The sequence below is a fragment of the Gnatocerus cornutus genome, chromosome 8 (genome assembly GCF_029298725.1).
Source record: "Gnatocerus cornutus isolate USDA-ARS CGAHR chromosome 8, icGnaCorn1.1, whole genome shotgun sequence".
Lineage (NCBI taxonomy): Eukaryota > Metazoa > Arthropoda > Insecta > Coleoptera > Tenebrionidae > Gnatocerus > Gnatocerus cornutus.
In genome coordinates, this window is record NC_142240.1 from 520,543 (window position 1) to 535,151 (window position 14,609).

The window sequence follows — 14,609 nt, forward strand, 5'->3', positions numbered from 1 at the left end:
ACTTCACCATCGAAGAAATCGACATCAACAACGGAGAAGAACTAGAAGAAGCAACGAAGAAACTTGAAGGAGCCATTCAATCAGCGATGGAAAAATCCAAAACGAGTAAGATTCAATATGAAATACCAGAGAAAGTTCGCGACGAGATCAAAGAGATCGTCAAGAAAAAAAGAAAAGCTAAAAAAGTGTTTCAGAGAACCCTCGCACCACAGGACAAGAGCGAACTCAACAGATGGAACCACGAACTCAGCCGGATTCTCAGGGAAGAAGAAAACCGGAAGTGGGAAAGAAAAATGGAAGAACTTAACGAAGAAGATCATCCACCATGGAGAATGGCAAGAGCACTGAGGAAGAAAAGAGAAGAAATCCCCCCCCTCGAAACGGAAACCGGAACGGCGTACGAAGACAGGGAGAAGGCAGAAGTTTTCGCGGAGAAGATGGAAGAACAATTCACCAACAACCCCTCACAGGACAGGAACTTCGAGATGGAAACCGACCAGAACGTCCAGCATCACCTCCAGGTACCAGAAGGGTACAGGATGGATGAAGCAACCGAAGAAGAAATCGAAAGAATCATCAAGGACCTCAACCCGAAGAAAGCTCCGGGAAAGGACGGAATCACCAACACGGCAATCCAAAAATTGCCACAGGTAGGTAAACAAGCACTACTGAAAATAACCAATGCAATTTTAGGTCTCCGGAAGTTCCCGGAAGCATGGAAGGAAGCAAGAATCATCATGATCCACAAACCAGGAAAGAAGAAGAAGGACCTCGCCAGCTACCGACCCATCAGTCTGCTCTCCAGTCTGAGCAAGGTAGCCGAACGAGTCATCCAAAGAAGAATTCTCGAAGTAATTGAAGAAAGAAAAATCATCCCGGAAGAACAACACGGATTCAGAAGAAGACACGGAACCATCCACCAAACAACAAGGATCACAGACTTCATCATCCAAGGATTCAACGTCTCAAAAGTGACAACAGGAGTCTTTTTGGACATCGAAAAGGCCTTCGACAGAGTCTGGCACCAAGGACTCGTCCGGAAACTTATCGATTTCCGGATCCCGTTGGCCTACGGTAAGTTAATCCACTCGTACCTTACTAATCGCTGTTTTCAGGTCAAAGTCAACGAAGAGGAATCCACCAAGAAGTGGAGCAAAGCAGGAGTCCCTCAGGGTTCTGTCCTAGGGCCGCTCCTGTATTTGCTCTACACCGCGGACGTTCCAACGACGGATGACACCGTCATCGCTACGTTCGCGGACGACACGGCCATCCTGGCCCAAGGAAGACACACCGCAGGACTCGCCAAGAAGATCAACACCCACCTGGAGGAAATCGAAAAATGGACAGAAAAATGGAAGATCAAAGTCAACGGGAAGAAGAGCAACGGAATCATCTTCACGAAGAGACCAAAGAAGCACAAACCAATAAGAAGCATCAAGTTCAGCGAAGAAGACATCCCATGGAAGACGGAAGTCAAGTACCTTGGAATCACCATGGACCAAAAACTTGACTTCCAGAAGCACATCAACGAAGCGGAAATCAAGGCGAAAAGGATCAACCAGGAACTCTACCCACTCCTCAACCGGAGGAGTAAGGTAAGTATTGAAAACAAAATACGTATTTACACTTCTGTTATTAGGCCCACCATGACGTACGGAGCACCAACCTGGAACCAAGCAGACGAAAGAAGAAAGAAGAAACTCCAAATCGTGCAGAACAGGACCCTGAGGAACGCCATCGACGCCCCATGGTTCATGACCAACGAACAAATCCACAACGACCTGAAGATTCCACCCATTGAAGATGTCATCCAGAAGATCGCCAGGAGGCACTTCGAGAAGGCAGCAGAACATGACAACCCAACAATTCGGAAGCAAACAGAGGAAACCACCACGAGAAGATTCAAGAGGCCAAGACTCGCAATGGAAGAAGAATAGAAGAAAGAAGAAGAAGAAGAAGAAAAGGTCCCACACTGGAAACACAAGACCCACCGAAGAAAAAAGAAGAAAAACCACCGAAACAATAGGCCACCGAAGAAAACAAGAAGAAAGAAGAAAACCACCGAAGAAAAGGATCCATGACTGTGGAAGAACACGAAGATCGTGAGACCACGAAAAAGTAACCACAGACCAAATGATGATGTGCGGCGTTTTCATTCCGAGTCGAGCGTTCGAAGCGAGAAGACGTGTCTTCAGAGCATCGTTCCCGACAGCGAATTTTCTGCGACATCCCTGCATCCAGTGCGACCCAGTGCCCACCCATCCACGTCGGACAGCGGACACCGTTGCTGCGACAAGTAGCGGTCACCCATCCAACGCCGGACGGGAAGCGGCGCTGCTGCGCTCCACACATCTTTCCAAGAGAACAGTGCCCGTGAGCTGCGAAGTGAGCGGTGCATTGCAAGCAGTGCAACGACAAAAGACGTTTCTGCGCCCTTTCCCCTGATGGACACTCAGTGAAGTGCGATTCAACCCCCGACAAGATGAGTTCCACCAGGATGGAGGAACTCTTCGCTGGACTTCAACAGTCCCTCCAACAGTCCCTCTCGGCGGCCCTCCAGCAGCAGCAGCAACACCTGCAGCAGCAGTTCGAGGCGTTCACCGAGAACTTCGCGACCCGGCTCGGAGGACTCGAGCTCCAAATGGCCGTCACCACGGCGGCCATCAGCGAACTCACCACCACCGCTGCCGCCGCCACCCCCAGGACCATGAGGTCCTTCAGCCCGGCCTTTTCGGAGATGTCATTCTCCTCGAAGAGGTCGTTCCCCAGGTCCCCAACAAGGGACGCCCCGTTCGCCACCAGCAACAAGTTTGCTGCCCTGGCCGACCTCGAGGACGAGGACGGTCAATCCATCCCCAAGAGGACCAGGGGTAAGAAATCGCCGGAGCCCGGCTTTAATTTCTACCCCTTCCAGACCACTTCGGGGGCAAAACCCAAACCCCGCCCTGCGATCCGCCCCTCGTCGAGCCAGGAAGGCAGCCGCCTCACGACACCGAGGAACGCCTCCCCCATCCCGACGGAAGTCTTGAACCTGCGCCCCAGCGCCCCGAGCAGCCAAAAGCTGGCACCGCTCGACCGCCCCGTGCCAGAAAAGGCGAAGAAATCCGCGAAGACATCAAAGAAGTCCACCAAGGGCTCCAAGTCCAAAAAGACGACAACTGCCCCCTCGTTCCGCGACGTTGCGGTAAGCAGGCCGACCCCTGCAGCCGCCCCCGACTCCGACATCGTCCCCTCCACTTCACGGGGAACCACCACCTCCCAGACGAGCATCGCCATCATTGCGAACCAGCTCGTCAACGACGCCATGGAAGGCGTCGGCGAAGAGGGCGACAAGATCGGGGAAGAAAGAAGATCTTCCTCCACTCATCCCGACGGTGACGACGCCGAAGCGCCACCGAAGAAAACTCGAGTCCCGCCCATCACAATGTTGGACTCGACCAAATTCCTCTCCGTCCAGAGGAAAGCGAGAACCGCCGGCATCGCGATCCACAAGGCTGCCGCCACCGCTGACGGCGGCATGAGGATCCAGACGGCTTCGTCGGAGGAACTCAGGGGTCTCACTCGACTCCTGGAACAAGAGAAGGTGGAGTACTTCACCTACTCGCTCCCCGAAGCCCGACCGGCAAGAGCCGTCATCAGAGGAGTCCCAGTCGGGATCTCCTCGGAAGAGGTCCTCCAGGACCTGTTGAAGACCGGCATCCCAGCCCTGCGCGCCAGCAGGATGCATCGCCAGGGAAGGAAGCTCCCCCTGGTTCTGGTTGAGGTCCCAGCCAACCAGACGGAGAACATCCACCGCGTGACCAGGATGTTCGAGGCCATCTCCGTCAAGGTGGAGAAGCCCCACAAGAAAGAAGCGACGAGCCAGTGCCACCGCTGCCAACGCTTCCACCACTCACAGACGCACTGCACTGCCAAGCCGCGCTGCGTGAAGTGTGCAGGCGAACATCGTTCTGGGGAATGCCAGAAACCCAGAACCGCCCCCGCCAAGTGCGCAAACTGTAGTGGCACTCACACTGCCAACTACAAGGGGTGCACAAAGTTCCCGAAACCAGCGAGGAACCCCCCGACACCGAAGAGGACGCAAGCAGCCGCCGCTCCCCGGACCACCGCCGCAGCTCCCAGGACCGCCACCGCCGCTCCCAGGACCGCCGCCCCCAGGACCCCCGCCGCCCCCGGAACCATCTCATGGGCCGAGATGGTCAAAGGAGGAACTCCGGCGAAGAAGCAAGAAGTGAACTTCGCCCTCCAGAAGAACCAACTCCTGGAGGCCATCACTCAAGCCAAAGACACAAAGGATCTCGCCAGGAAACTGGCAGCGTTTGTATCGCTCCTGTGCTAAATGGGTAGTTCCTCATTAACTCCCTCTTCCCTACAGATTGCGTTCTGGAACGCCAACGGACTCCGGCAAGCTCGTAATGAGCTTGAGGAATTCATGGACCGACTTGAAGTGGACATCGTACTTCTGTGCGAGACGAGGCTTCAAGAGGCGTCCCGGGACCCAAAAATTCCTGGATTCACACTTCATCGATCCGATAGGCCGAATGGACGTGGAGGTGGCACCGCCATCTACGTGAGAAGCGCCATCAAGCACAACGCTGCGAACGTCCCAGATCTCCAGCATCTGGAAGCGACGACCGTCACGATCTCGACCACCAGGGGACCCCTCCGGCTTGTAGCTTGCTACAACCCACCGGGGCACAACACCCGGCTCCTCGAAGCTGACCTTCTGGCTATCATGGACGGCAACACTCCAGTCATCGCTGCTGGCGACTTCAACGCCAAGCACAACAACTGGGGCAGCCGAACCAACAACCAAAATGGCCTCACTCTCGACGTTCTTCTGCAACGACACCCCGACATCGGAGTTCGTGCGCCGGTCCAACCGACGTACCACAACTACCGAACTGGGCTTCCCGACACTCTTGACATCGCCATCGTCAAGAACGTGCGCCACCAGATTGAGCTGACGACAATCGACGAACTTTCTTCGGATCACAGCCCCGTTCTGATGCAAATCGGTACCGAGGCAAACGAACCAGAAGTCGTCACCACGTCAACAGTGAACTGGATGGATTTCATCGCCCACGCGGAGAATGAGTTCAGAGAATTCCCCGAGATCGAACACCAAGGTCAAATCGAGGCAGCAGTCGAAGAATTCGAGAGACGGATTCAAGCCGCCATCGCCCGATCCACCACGACTTCCTCCCGGCCGCCAACCAAACGGCGCACGATTCCCCAAAGAATCGTGGACATGATCAGGGAGAAAAACCGTGCCAGAAGAATCGCAAGGAGAAGCGGCCTCGCCGTGGACCGAACGATTGCGAACCGTCTCCAGCGAGAGATCACGATCGACCTCCAGGAGTTCAGAAATGATCAATGGGAGGAGAAACTCGAGTCTCTCACCACGGAAGACAACTCGATCTGGAGGATGACCAGGGCACTTCGCAGCAGCAAGAAACCGCTCCCTCCCATCCACGGAAGAAATGGAATCGTCTACACCGACGAGGAAAAGGCGGCGGCGTTTGCAGACAGCTTGGAACTGCAATGCAGAACCAACCTGGAGAACGCCGACGACGACCATCTCGACCACGTGGAAAGCCACGTCCGGGAAATCATCGATGAAGATCCCGAAATTCCCATCCCACCCACTTCTCCCGAAGAAATCCGACTCCTAATCCGGGGACTTCGACCCAGAAAAGCACCAGGTCCTGATAACATCACCAACAGGATCCTGAAACACCTGCCAGATAACACGGTTGTATCGTTAGCGAACATTTGTAATGCCGCATTCAAATTTCGTTATTTTCCAGATCGTTGGAAGTGCGCAACGGTGATCTTCATTCCGAAACCGGGCAAGGACCACAAATTTCCGCAAAACCACCGACCCATCAGCCTGCTGTCCGCAGTTGGCAAGGTCGCGGAAAAACTCATCCACTCCCGACTGGCGAAAATCGTCAAAGATTTCCACATCCTGCCAGATGAGCAATTTGGCTTCCGTCCAAAACACTCCACCTCCGATCAGCTGCTAAGAGTCGTAGAATACGCCGCCACCGGGATCGAGCGCAAGCAAGTGACTGGTGCAGTCTTTCTCGACGTCTCCAAAGCCTTCGACACCGTTTGGCACGATGGACTTGTCTACAAGCTCCACACCAACGGCGTTCCGCTGGCGATGGTGCAGCTGGTCCACTCCTTCCTCCAGGACAGAAAATTTCGGTCACGCATCGGCAATTCTCTCTCCGAACTCCACGACATCGAGGCCGGGGTCCCTCAAGGCTCCGCCCTCTCCCCTCTCCTGTACGCGGTGTACACCGCGGACATCCCCAGGACCCAGAGGACATCGTTGGCCGTCTACGCAGATGACACAGCGATTCTCGCCCGCTCGAAGCAACCGCTGCTGGCAACCCGATACCTTCAGGAAGCCGTCAGCCGCCTCGAAGACTGGTGCAAGCTCTGGCTGATCGACGTCAACCCCGAAAAGAGCACAGCGCTCTTAGTGACGCGACGTAGAGTTCAGCCAGAGGGTGAGATCGAGATGTTCAACAGAGTCATCCCCTGGAGAGACAGGGTGAAGTACCTGGGTGTCATCATCGACCAAAAGCTCGACTTCCGCCATCACCTTGACTACGCCGTAGACAAGGGGAAGATGGCCATAGGAATGCTCCACTCGCTCATCTGCAGACGCAGCAAGATGTCAACCAACAACAAACTCCTGCTGTTCCGAACCATCATCCGTCCGACCATCACCTACGCATCGGTCGCCTGGGCGCACGCTCCCTCGCGCACCAACATGCTTCGGCTGGAGGTCCTCCAAAACCGATTCCTCCGACAGGCCTTCAACGCCCCATGGTTCGTCCGCAACGCCCAACTCCACCGGGAAGCAGATCTCCCCCTCATGGGGGAGTTTCTCTACGACATTGCGGTCCGGTCCTTCAGGAAAGCTGAAGATCACCCCAACCCACTCGTCCGACTCGCCATCGATTACGATGAAGAAGGTCCCTCCAGATGCAAGCGGCCCAAGATGGCGCTGCTTAGAAGGTGATGGGAGAAGAAATCCACACCACCGCACCTTCCGACGAGCCCCCCAATTTGGTTTGAGCGTACCTTTTCGTCTTGCGCTTTGCGCAAATTTTCATGCATGATAGATTTTAATGCACGCCAAGACACTGTGAAAGTCAGTCCTCAGCTTCTCTGAGCACCGCCTCCCACAGAAGTCTCTCCCCTGCTTTGCATGGTAACCCGCAGACCTTGTTTTTTCCCCGCGTCCGCGTCGCGAAAAACAAAACCCGCCTGCTGGGAATCGGCTTCTTCTGCGAAGTAGTCAAATTCCACTAGGTGAAGTTTTGAATCACTGAGAAAGAACCCTCTGTTCTCTCTCAGGCATTCCGATTAGAATATAAGGGTAGCAAAAGCTACCCGCACATTCTCATTCCGCCCGATATATATATATATGTGCGGCGTTTTAGATCGAGTATACTCGTCGTAACGTGCACGTCGTGTCTGTCTCGTTTTCTCTGTTTTTTTAAACGTTTTTATAACTCTACGACCAGAAAAAAAGTATATAATGCCACCCAAGACCAGCGGTAAGGCGGCCAAGAAGGCCGGAAAAGCTCAAAAGAACATCTCGAAGAGCGACAAGAAAAAGAAGCGCAGGAGGAAGGAGAGTTACGCCATCTACATTTACAAGGTGTTGAAGCAGGTCCATCCCGATACCGGTATCTCCAGCAAGGCTATGTCTATCATGAACAGTTTCGTGAACGACATCTTCGAACGTATAGCCGCCGAAGCGAGTCGTCTCGCTCATTACAACAAACGTTCGACCATAACCAGCAGGGAGATCCAGACGGCGGTGCGTCTTCTTTTGCCCGGTGAATTGGCGAAGCACGCCGTTTCTGAAGGAACCAAGGCCGTCACCAAATACACCAGTTCAAAGTAAAAATCCTCCTCGAGCAGCTTGGAAGTTGGTTGGAAAAACAACAACAAAAAAAAAAAAAAAATCGGTTCTTTTCAGAACCACAAATTCAACTCGAACGAATTAAAAATTTTTGTCTTAATAAACTATAAGTTCCTCAGAGAGAATATAAACGACGATGGAAAAAAAAAATATATACAGGGTGGCCCATCTAAGACTTTCGGGCTCAATATCTTTGTTATTTATGAACGGATTTTTCCAAAATTTAAAATATAATTTCTTGAATAGGTAAGGATGATGTGACATTACCAGCGTCATCCTTGTCTTAAAAATGTTAATTTTACTTGTCTTATTTTAAATTTTAATTAGTTAAAAGTTATGTCATTTTATAAAACAGCAATAATTATACGCGTGTGCCAAAAATCAACCGTCTAGCAAGTCAAGTTGCCGAGAAAAAGACAAAAAAGGACCTCAACATTTCCAAAAGATACTAACTGATAGTCGGCTATGAAACAATTGACTTCTACAGCGAGTTTAGATTTTGGACATCCCTGACTTGTTGATGAATCCGTGACATTCATGACATTTGTGACATTCATTTGAGGTTATGTTTATTTTTGAGCATTATGATGAGGACTATTGATTTAAACATGCACATTCACGATTTTTTATCTCGATCTTTTAGTAACTAATCACAATGCATTGAACCTAGCATCGTTTCTCGACATTTGTGATATTTCTCGTTTGAGGTTATGTTTACTTTTAAGCATGATGATGAATATCATTCATTTAAACTTGCGCAGAACGATTTATCCCGATCTTTTAAAATTGAAAACTAATCACAATGCATCAGACAGCGTTTTGGTGCAAAAATTTGATAGGCACAAGGAAATGTGAGCGAAAAACTTGTTGAAAGTTGGTCGTCACCAGAAAAATGATTGCAGAATGGTTCGTTATGAGGTGCAACTAGTATTTACGACTTCTTTAGCACTGTCACAGGTTTTTTGGAAATGGAAATTCAGTGACACGTATGCAGTGAAGCGATTTGACTCATTTATGATTGCATTTGCGTTAAAACAGTAATCTCATTTATGATGAAGACAGAATTAGATGATCACAAGATTTCGTCCTTTTTCAGGAAACTACTTTACTTTGATTAACAAATAATTTGTTACAAGGTATTTTATTGTAAGGTACAAAGTTTTAACAGTGAATAAACTATACCAGTGACAATTATAGCAATGTAACACCATATTTTCTACAATAGTAATGAACGAATGTACAAAAATTTACAAATGTATCAGATATTTACACCGTTACAACATGTGTCTGTACTTTGAACATTTATAACAAGTGCAAATAATGCTGGAATATTGTAAGCGTTTGGTCACTGTCATTTTGCTTGTTGGCGATGCGATGAGATTTGGCTTTTTTTTACTAGCAACTCATTTCTTGAACTTTCTTGTAACGAAATGGACTCAAACAATTAGGGGCAGCATAAGTTTTTGGATATGTTCTGTGATGGCGAAGAATGAATTTGAGGCCCCTTGGTTCGAGCAAATCGCTTGTCGCTTTCAACTGGAACAATTGCTTCGATGATACTAGTCATTTTCCTTCGCTGAACACTTACCATGTAATGTTGCGGCGACTCTTCATCGAATTCATCAACAAGCAGGGTTTTGCACTTTTAGCAGCTTGGTTACTGTCCGTCAAACATATCCACCCATGTTAGAAGAATCCAAGTGGCATAGTCGTTCATAGTGGTCAACAACACCGTCCAGAACGTTCTGCAATCGTTCTTAATGCTTGCAGCAGGGTACGATAGGGTGTCAATAAGAGTCCTTTACATGTTTGCATCTTTTGGCGGTTCATTGAGAAAAAACAGGTTCAATATTGAAAGTAACAGTCCGTGTTGAAGTACTGCATCATTTTCAGTGTGTTGCTTTCAGTCTTGTTCGTCTTTTTTCACTCGTCCAAGTTATTAATTGGTTGTTTAAAGAATTATCCTATTGAAAGAGTCGACCGACGATACTTTGTTAGAAATATCATGTGTGCAATTTTCATTAGAACGCAGTTATAAATGATGTTCATTGTCATTTGGTTTCATTTTTTTCTTGCACTACTTCTTTGACTCGTTATTCTTTCTTAGTGAGAAATTGTCTTGATACCGTGCAAGCACATTTTTCATATGATAATAGAGGGGGTATAGTGGTCCTAGATCGTTAGGTAGTTCGCAAGGTTTGTTGAAGCAACAAATACAACTCGCAACATCATGCATATTCAGTTCGAAAACACGAATCTGAAATATCAGATGTAAACAGTGTTCCTACAATTTGCAATGACCTTAGAAAATCTAACTCACTATTATGCGTTTTTGGTGATCCAAAACCGCTTAGTTGTCGGTAAGTACATGTATCTGATTTCCATATTACTTATACGTCTTGGTATCATTAGTTGGTTTCCTATTCAAAGTTTCATTTGATAATCTTTCGAAACGGAATATTAATGGTACTGTACGACCAATTTGGACTTGAAAAAACTTTCATGATAACACCTTTTAGCATGGCGGTCTTGAAAGTATGCAGAATTGTGCCTACATTTGTCGATTCGACTTTGTTTCTACAAATCATAATTGAAACATACGAATTTATTAGTCGCATAGCTACTAAATACCACAAAACTCCGTTTTGACATGGGTAAGCTTGTCTTTGCCGTTGCTGTTGTAGGTTCTAAGCCACTCAACGATACAGCATTCTTCGTTACTTTTGCATACCGACTGCACCAGCATTTTTCGATAGCAGCACTACGTCCTAGATTTCATACGTATTGTGAACCAATTTTGACTTCTTGACTACGGCAGTTCACATATTGGAGCTTCGAGCTTAATCTACTTTGGATTAATGACATTATTAAACAAAAGAAAAATGTTAAAAGTATCTAGTACCATACATTTTATAGGCGCAGTAAAGAAGTTTGCCGAAAAAGGATGAAATCAGCTAATTCTGTCTCCATCATAATTGAAATAACTGTTTTAACGTAAATGCAATCATAAATGAGTCAAATCGCTTCACTGCATACGTGTCACTGAATTTCCATTTCCAATAAACCAGTGACATTTCTAAAGAAGTCGTGAATTCTAGTTGCACCTCATAGCAAACCAATCTGCAATCATTTTTCTGGTGATAACCAACTTTCAACAAGTTTTTTTACTCACATTTCCTTGTGCCTACGCATTTTTTGCACCAAAACGTTGCCTGATGCATTGTGATTAGTTTCCAATTTCAAAAGATCGAGATAAATCGTTCTGCGCAAGTTTAAATCAATGATTTTCATCATCATGCTCAAAAGTAAACATAACCTCAAATGAGAAATATTACAAATGTCAAGAACGTCACTGACGTCAGCGATTATTGACAGACCGAACGCAGGGATGTCCAAAATTGGGCGTGGGAAATTATTTTTTTCATAGCCGACTATGATTTTGCATCTTTTGGAAATGTTGAGGGTCTTTTTTCTCTTTTTCTCGGCAACTTGACTAGCTAGACGGTTGAGTTTTGGCACACTCGGATAATTATTGATGTTTTATAAAATGACATAAATCTTAACTAATTAAAATTTAAAATAAGACAAGTAAAATTAACATTTTTAAGACAAGGATGACGCTGGTAATGTCACATCATCCTTACCTATTCAAGAAATTATATTTTAAATTTTAGAAAAATCCGTTCATAAATGACAAAGATATTGAGCCCGAAAGTCTTAGATGGGCCACCCTGTATATATATTTAAAAAAAGTTTGACATCAGAAATGTTAATTAAAAAAGAAAAGAGGAGAGACAACGGCACGCGGTGTTCCCAAGCGGTCACCCATCCAAGTACTGACCGCGCCCGACGTTGCTTAACTTCGCTGATCAGACGAGAAGCGGTGCATTCAACGTGGTATGGCCGTTGCCTGGTAAAATTTTCCAATATGGTAGGTCGTCGTTGACGATTTTTTGTGATTGTTCTATCGTTTGAATGTGACAGTCTTCGATGGTACGCATTTCAGAAAATATACAAGATTTAAAAGAAGAAATTAAATTTTTTCTTTTTTGCGAGTGGCTTTTCTAGTATTTTTTTTGCGACGAAATGACGAGAAAGAACTCGTCGTATCAGGCGTCAAATTGTTCGTTTGACGATGATCTGTACGAATCACTTGCGATTAACGTAATTTAAAATTTGATTTAAAATTGATTTTACTTACTTGCTTAGATGAAAACGGCACCCACTTGATGTAAACGCCGACACAGACCGTAGATAAATGAACCCCGAACGGGGTTAATTCATGAACTGACCGTAATAGTACGGTTGAAGGTTCGCCGCCGCCGCCGCTACCTGCTTTCTTTCTGCGAACTGATAACAGGGTCGGTTTCTTTGTCCGTTCATTCATCGAAATTCCCACCACTCTGGTCGGGCGAGGCGAGGTGTTGTTGTTTCATGATTTGTTTTCGATTCATTCTTTTTCTGACGTTCGATTCATAGTGATGTGTTGTCGAAAGTGTCGTCGTCGTCACGTTTAAACAAGAACGTTTAAGTGAGTACATATTTCATTTAAAAACGTTCGTCGTACGTCGTTTCTACTCGAAATGTCGACGATTGAGAGGGAATGTTTTGTGAATTTGTATGTTTTTCGTTTTTGTCAAGAACGAATGAAAATTTCGTTCGATTTCTGTCGACCGACGACCGACCGAAAATCCGCCGACATCGACGTAGTTTTGTTTGGAGTGTCGGTAAAATGCAAACAATGCAAGATTTTCGTATTTTTTTTGGTTTGTGGTGTTTGGGTATTTTTTCTTGGATAATAAAATGGTTTCTTCGAGAGAAATTGCTTCTTTCGAAATGAATTGCCGAGAAAAATTAAAAATCTCGTCCGTTCCCGTCGCTCGATGTTCGACGGTCGTCTGTCTGATTTTCTCTTTATTTTCGTTAAATTGACGAGAATTTCGCCGTCAAAACTGTTTTCGGTCAAGCTTCGATGATCGGATTTTGTCGTGTGAGGTCATTTTTGAGAAAAAAATGCCGATTTAGCGGAAAAAGTCGTTGAAAAAGTCCGTTCGTCGTATAAATTCGTTTCTCATGGTCGAGTCCGAAATTGACGTCGTTTTTTTTCCGACTTGTTCGTCAAGATCGTTTTCAAAAATCAACTCACACGAAAGGGGACGGTTTTATCTTCGTTCTTGAAAAAATTCGACCTCTTCGGACGTCATCTTCGACCTTTTGGGAATTTTTTTCCTACACTCTGCACGTTCGTCGGTCGTCGTTCCGATCCGTGCTGCGTCTCTTTGCGAGGCGATTTTCGATAACATCGCACGTACTTTTCGACCGTTTCGTTCGTGAAACTTGTAGAGGATGGTTCCAAGTTTGTCTGGTCGAAAGCGTAACTTTCCTGTTATTCGTGGAAAACGCGTAACGTCTACGTCGAACTTGGATGTCATCTCCTTGTTTCGGAAGGTCTTTGTTCGAGTCGACGTTCGATCGGTCCCCGTTCGCTTTTGGAGGTCGGCTGGTCGTCCGGGAAAACTTGAGGTAATCCAGGAGGCCATCGCCGACCGAATCGCTCACGTTCCCGCACCCGGAGGCGGTGATCTTCGCGTAAAGAGAACGATGCCATCACGCGAAAGCTGGATTCGAGGCCCACTGAATTTTCTAACTTGACGAGAAGGCTCTCGTTTAGTCCGCGGTCCGCGCGTTTTCGAACGCGCCAACACTTTGACTTTGGCGCCCAATTCGTTCTGTAAAGTTCATTCGTTCTTTCACGAAGAATAAGTACATACCTGCCCATAATAAAAAGAAAAAAAAACACGAAAATATGGCCGACGTAGAAAATCAAGCAGCTTCGACGGTCGCCGGTGCCACTTCCGGCTCCTCACCGGTGAAGAAAGAGAAAAAGCCCAAAAATCCGAGAAGCAAACCTTCTCATCCGCCCACTTCGGAGATGGTCACCAACGCCATCAAGGGTTTGAAGGAACGCGGCGGTTCTTCGTTGCAGGCGATCAAGAAATACGTCGCGGCCAACTACAAAGTCGACGCGGAAAAATTCGCGCCTTTCATCAAGAAGTACCTTAAGGGGGCCGTCGCTTCAGGTTCGTTGGTCCAAACCAAAGGAAAAGGAGCTTCCGGTTCGTTCAAGTTGGCTTCTGCCGTCACCGGTGCAGCTAAGGCTCCGTCCGCCACGAAAAAGAGGTCAGCCGCTGCGACCGCGTCGTCATCGGCAAAATCCAAAAAGACGGGCGTTGCGAAACGTTCCGTCGCGTCAGCGCCGACGTCCGCCGAAAAAGGATCCGCCTCTAAGGCCGGTAAGAAGACCGCCCCCGCCGCTTCGGCGAAATCTAAGAAAACTGCCGCCGAAAAGAAGAGCGTCGCCGTATCGAAGGCGAGAAAGGCTGCGTCCGCTCCCGAAAAGAAAGCCAGCGCCGCCTCCAGATCGCCCGTCAAACAACCCAAGACCCCATCGAAAGCGAAGAAATCCAACAAGGCCGGTCCAACGAAGAAACCTAAAGCGCCAAAACCGAAAACGGCGAAAGCCGTCACCGCCAAAGCCAAAAAAACCGCTTCACCCAAGAGAAAGAAGTGAAAAGTCGACGACGATGATGATTTAATTTTTTCAACGGCGACGACGACGACGTCCTGGTGGTTTCGGGAACGTGCTCCGATCGTATAT

The 14,609-nt window shown here is 47.7% G+C and overlaps 1 protein-coding gene and 1 non-coding gene across 2 annotated transcripts; one reads left to right on the forward strand and one right to left on the reverse strand.

The window, feature by feature from the left end:
* Positions 1-11,743: 11,743 nt before the first annotated feature.
* LOC148169289 (5S ribosomal RNA) lies at positions 11,744-11,862 on the reverse strand. The gene has a single exon (XR_015770666.1). It is a non-coding gene; the product is annotated as a 5S ribosomal RNA (ribosomal RNA).
* A 672-nt stretch (positions 11,863-12,534) lies between these two features.
* On the forward strand, positions 12,535-14,522 carry LOC148169290 (uncharacterized). The gene is made up of 5 exons (XM_088043468.1): positions 12,535-12,569; positions 12,769-12,847; positions 12,977-13,007; positions 13,075-13,121; positions 13,689-14,522. Exons 1-5 carry the CDS (start codon positions 12,535-12,537, stop codon positions 14,520-14,522), a joined length of 1,026 nt encoding a protein of 341 aa, XP_087899594.1.
* The last annotated feature ends 87 nt before the right edge of the window (positions 14,523-14,609 follow it).

What these genes read in the sequence shown, in the direction of transcription:
- LOC148169290 (XM_088043468.1), top strand. Translation starts at nt 12,535, where the DNA reads ATGTCGACGATTGAGAGGGAATGTTTTGTGAATTT. An exon ending in TCGCTCGATGTTCGACGGTC is followed by an intron (nt 12,848 to 12,976) that starts GTCTGTCTGATT and finishes ATGCCGATTTAG; the next exon opens with CGGAAAAAGTCGTTGAAAAA. An exon ending in GTTGAAAAAGTCCGTTCGTC is followed by an intron (nt 13,008 to 13,074) that starts GTATAAATTCGT and finishes TTGTTCGTCAAG; the next exon opens with ATCGTTTTCAAAAATCAACT.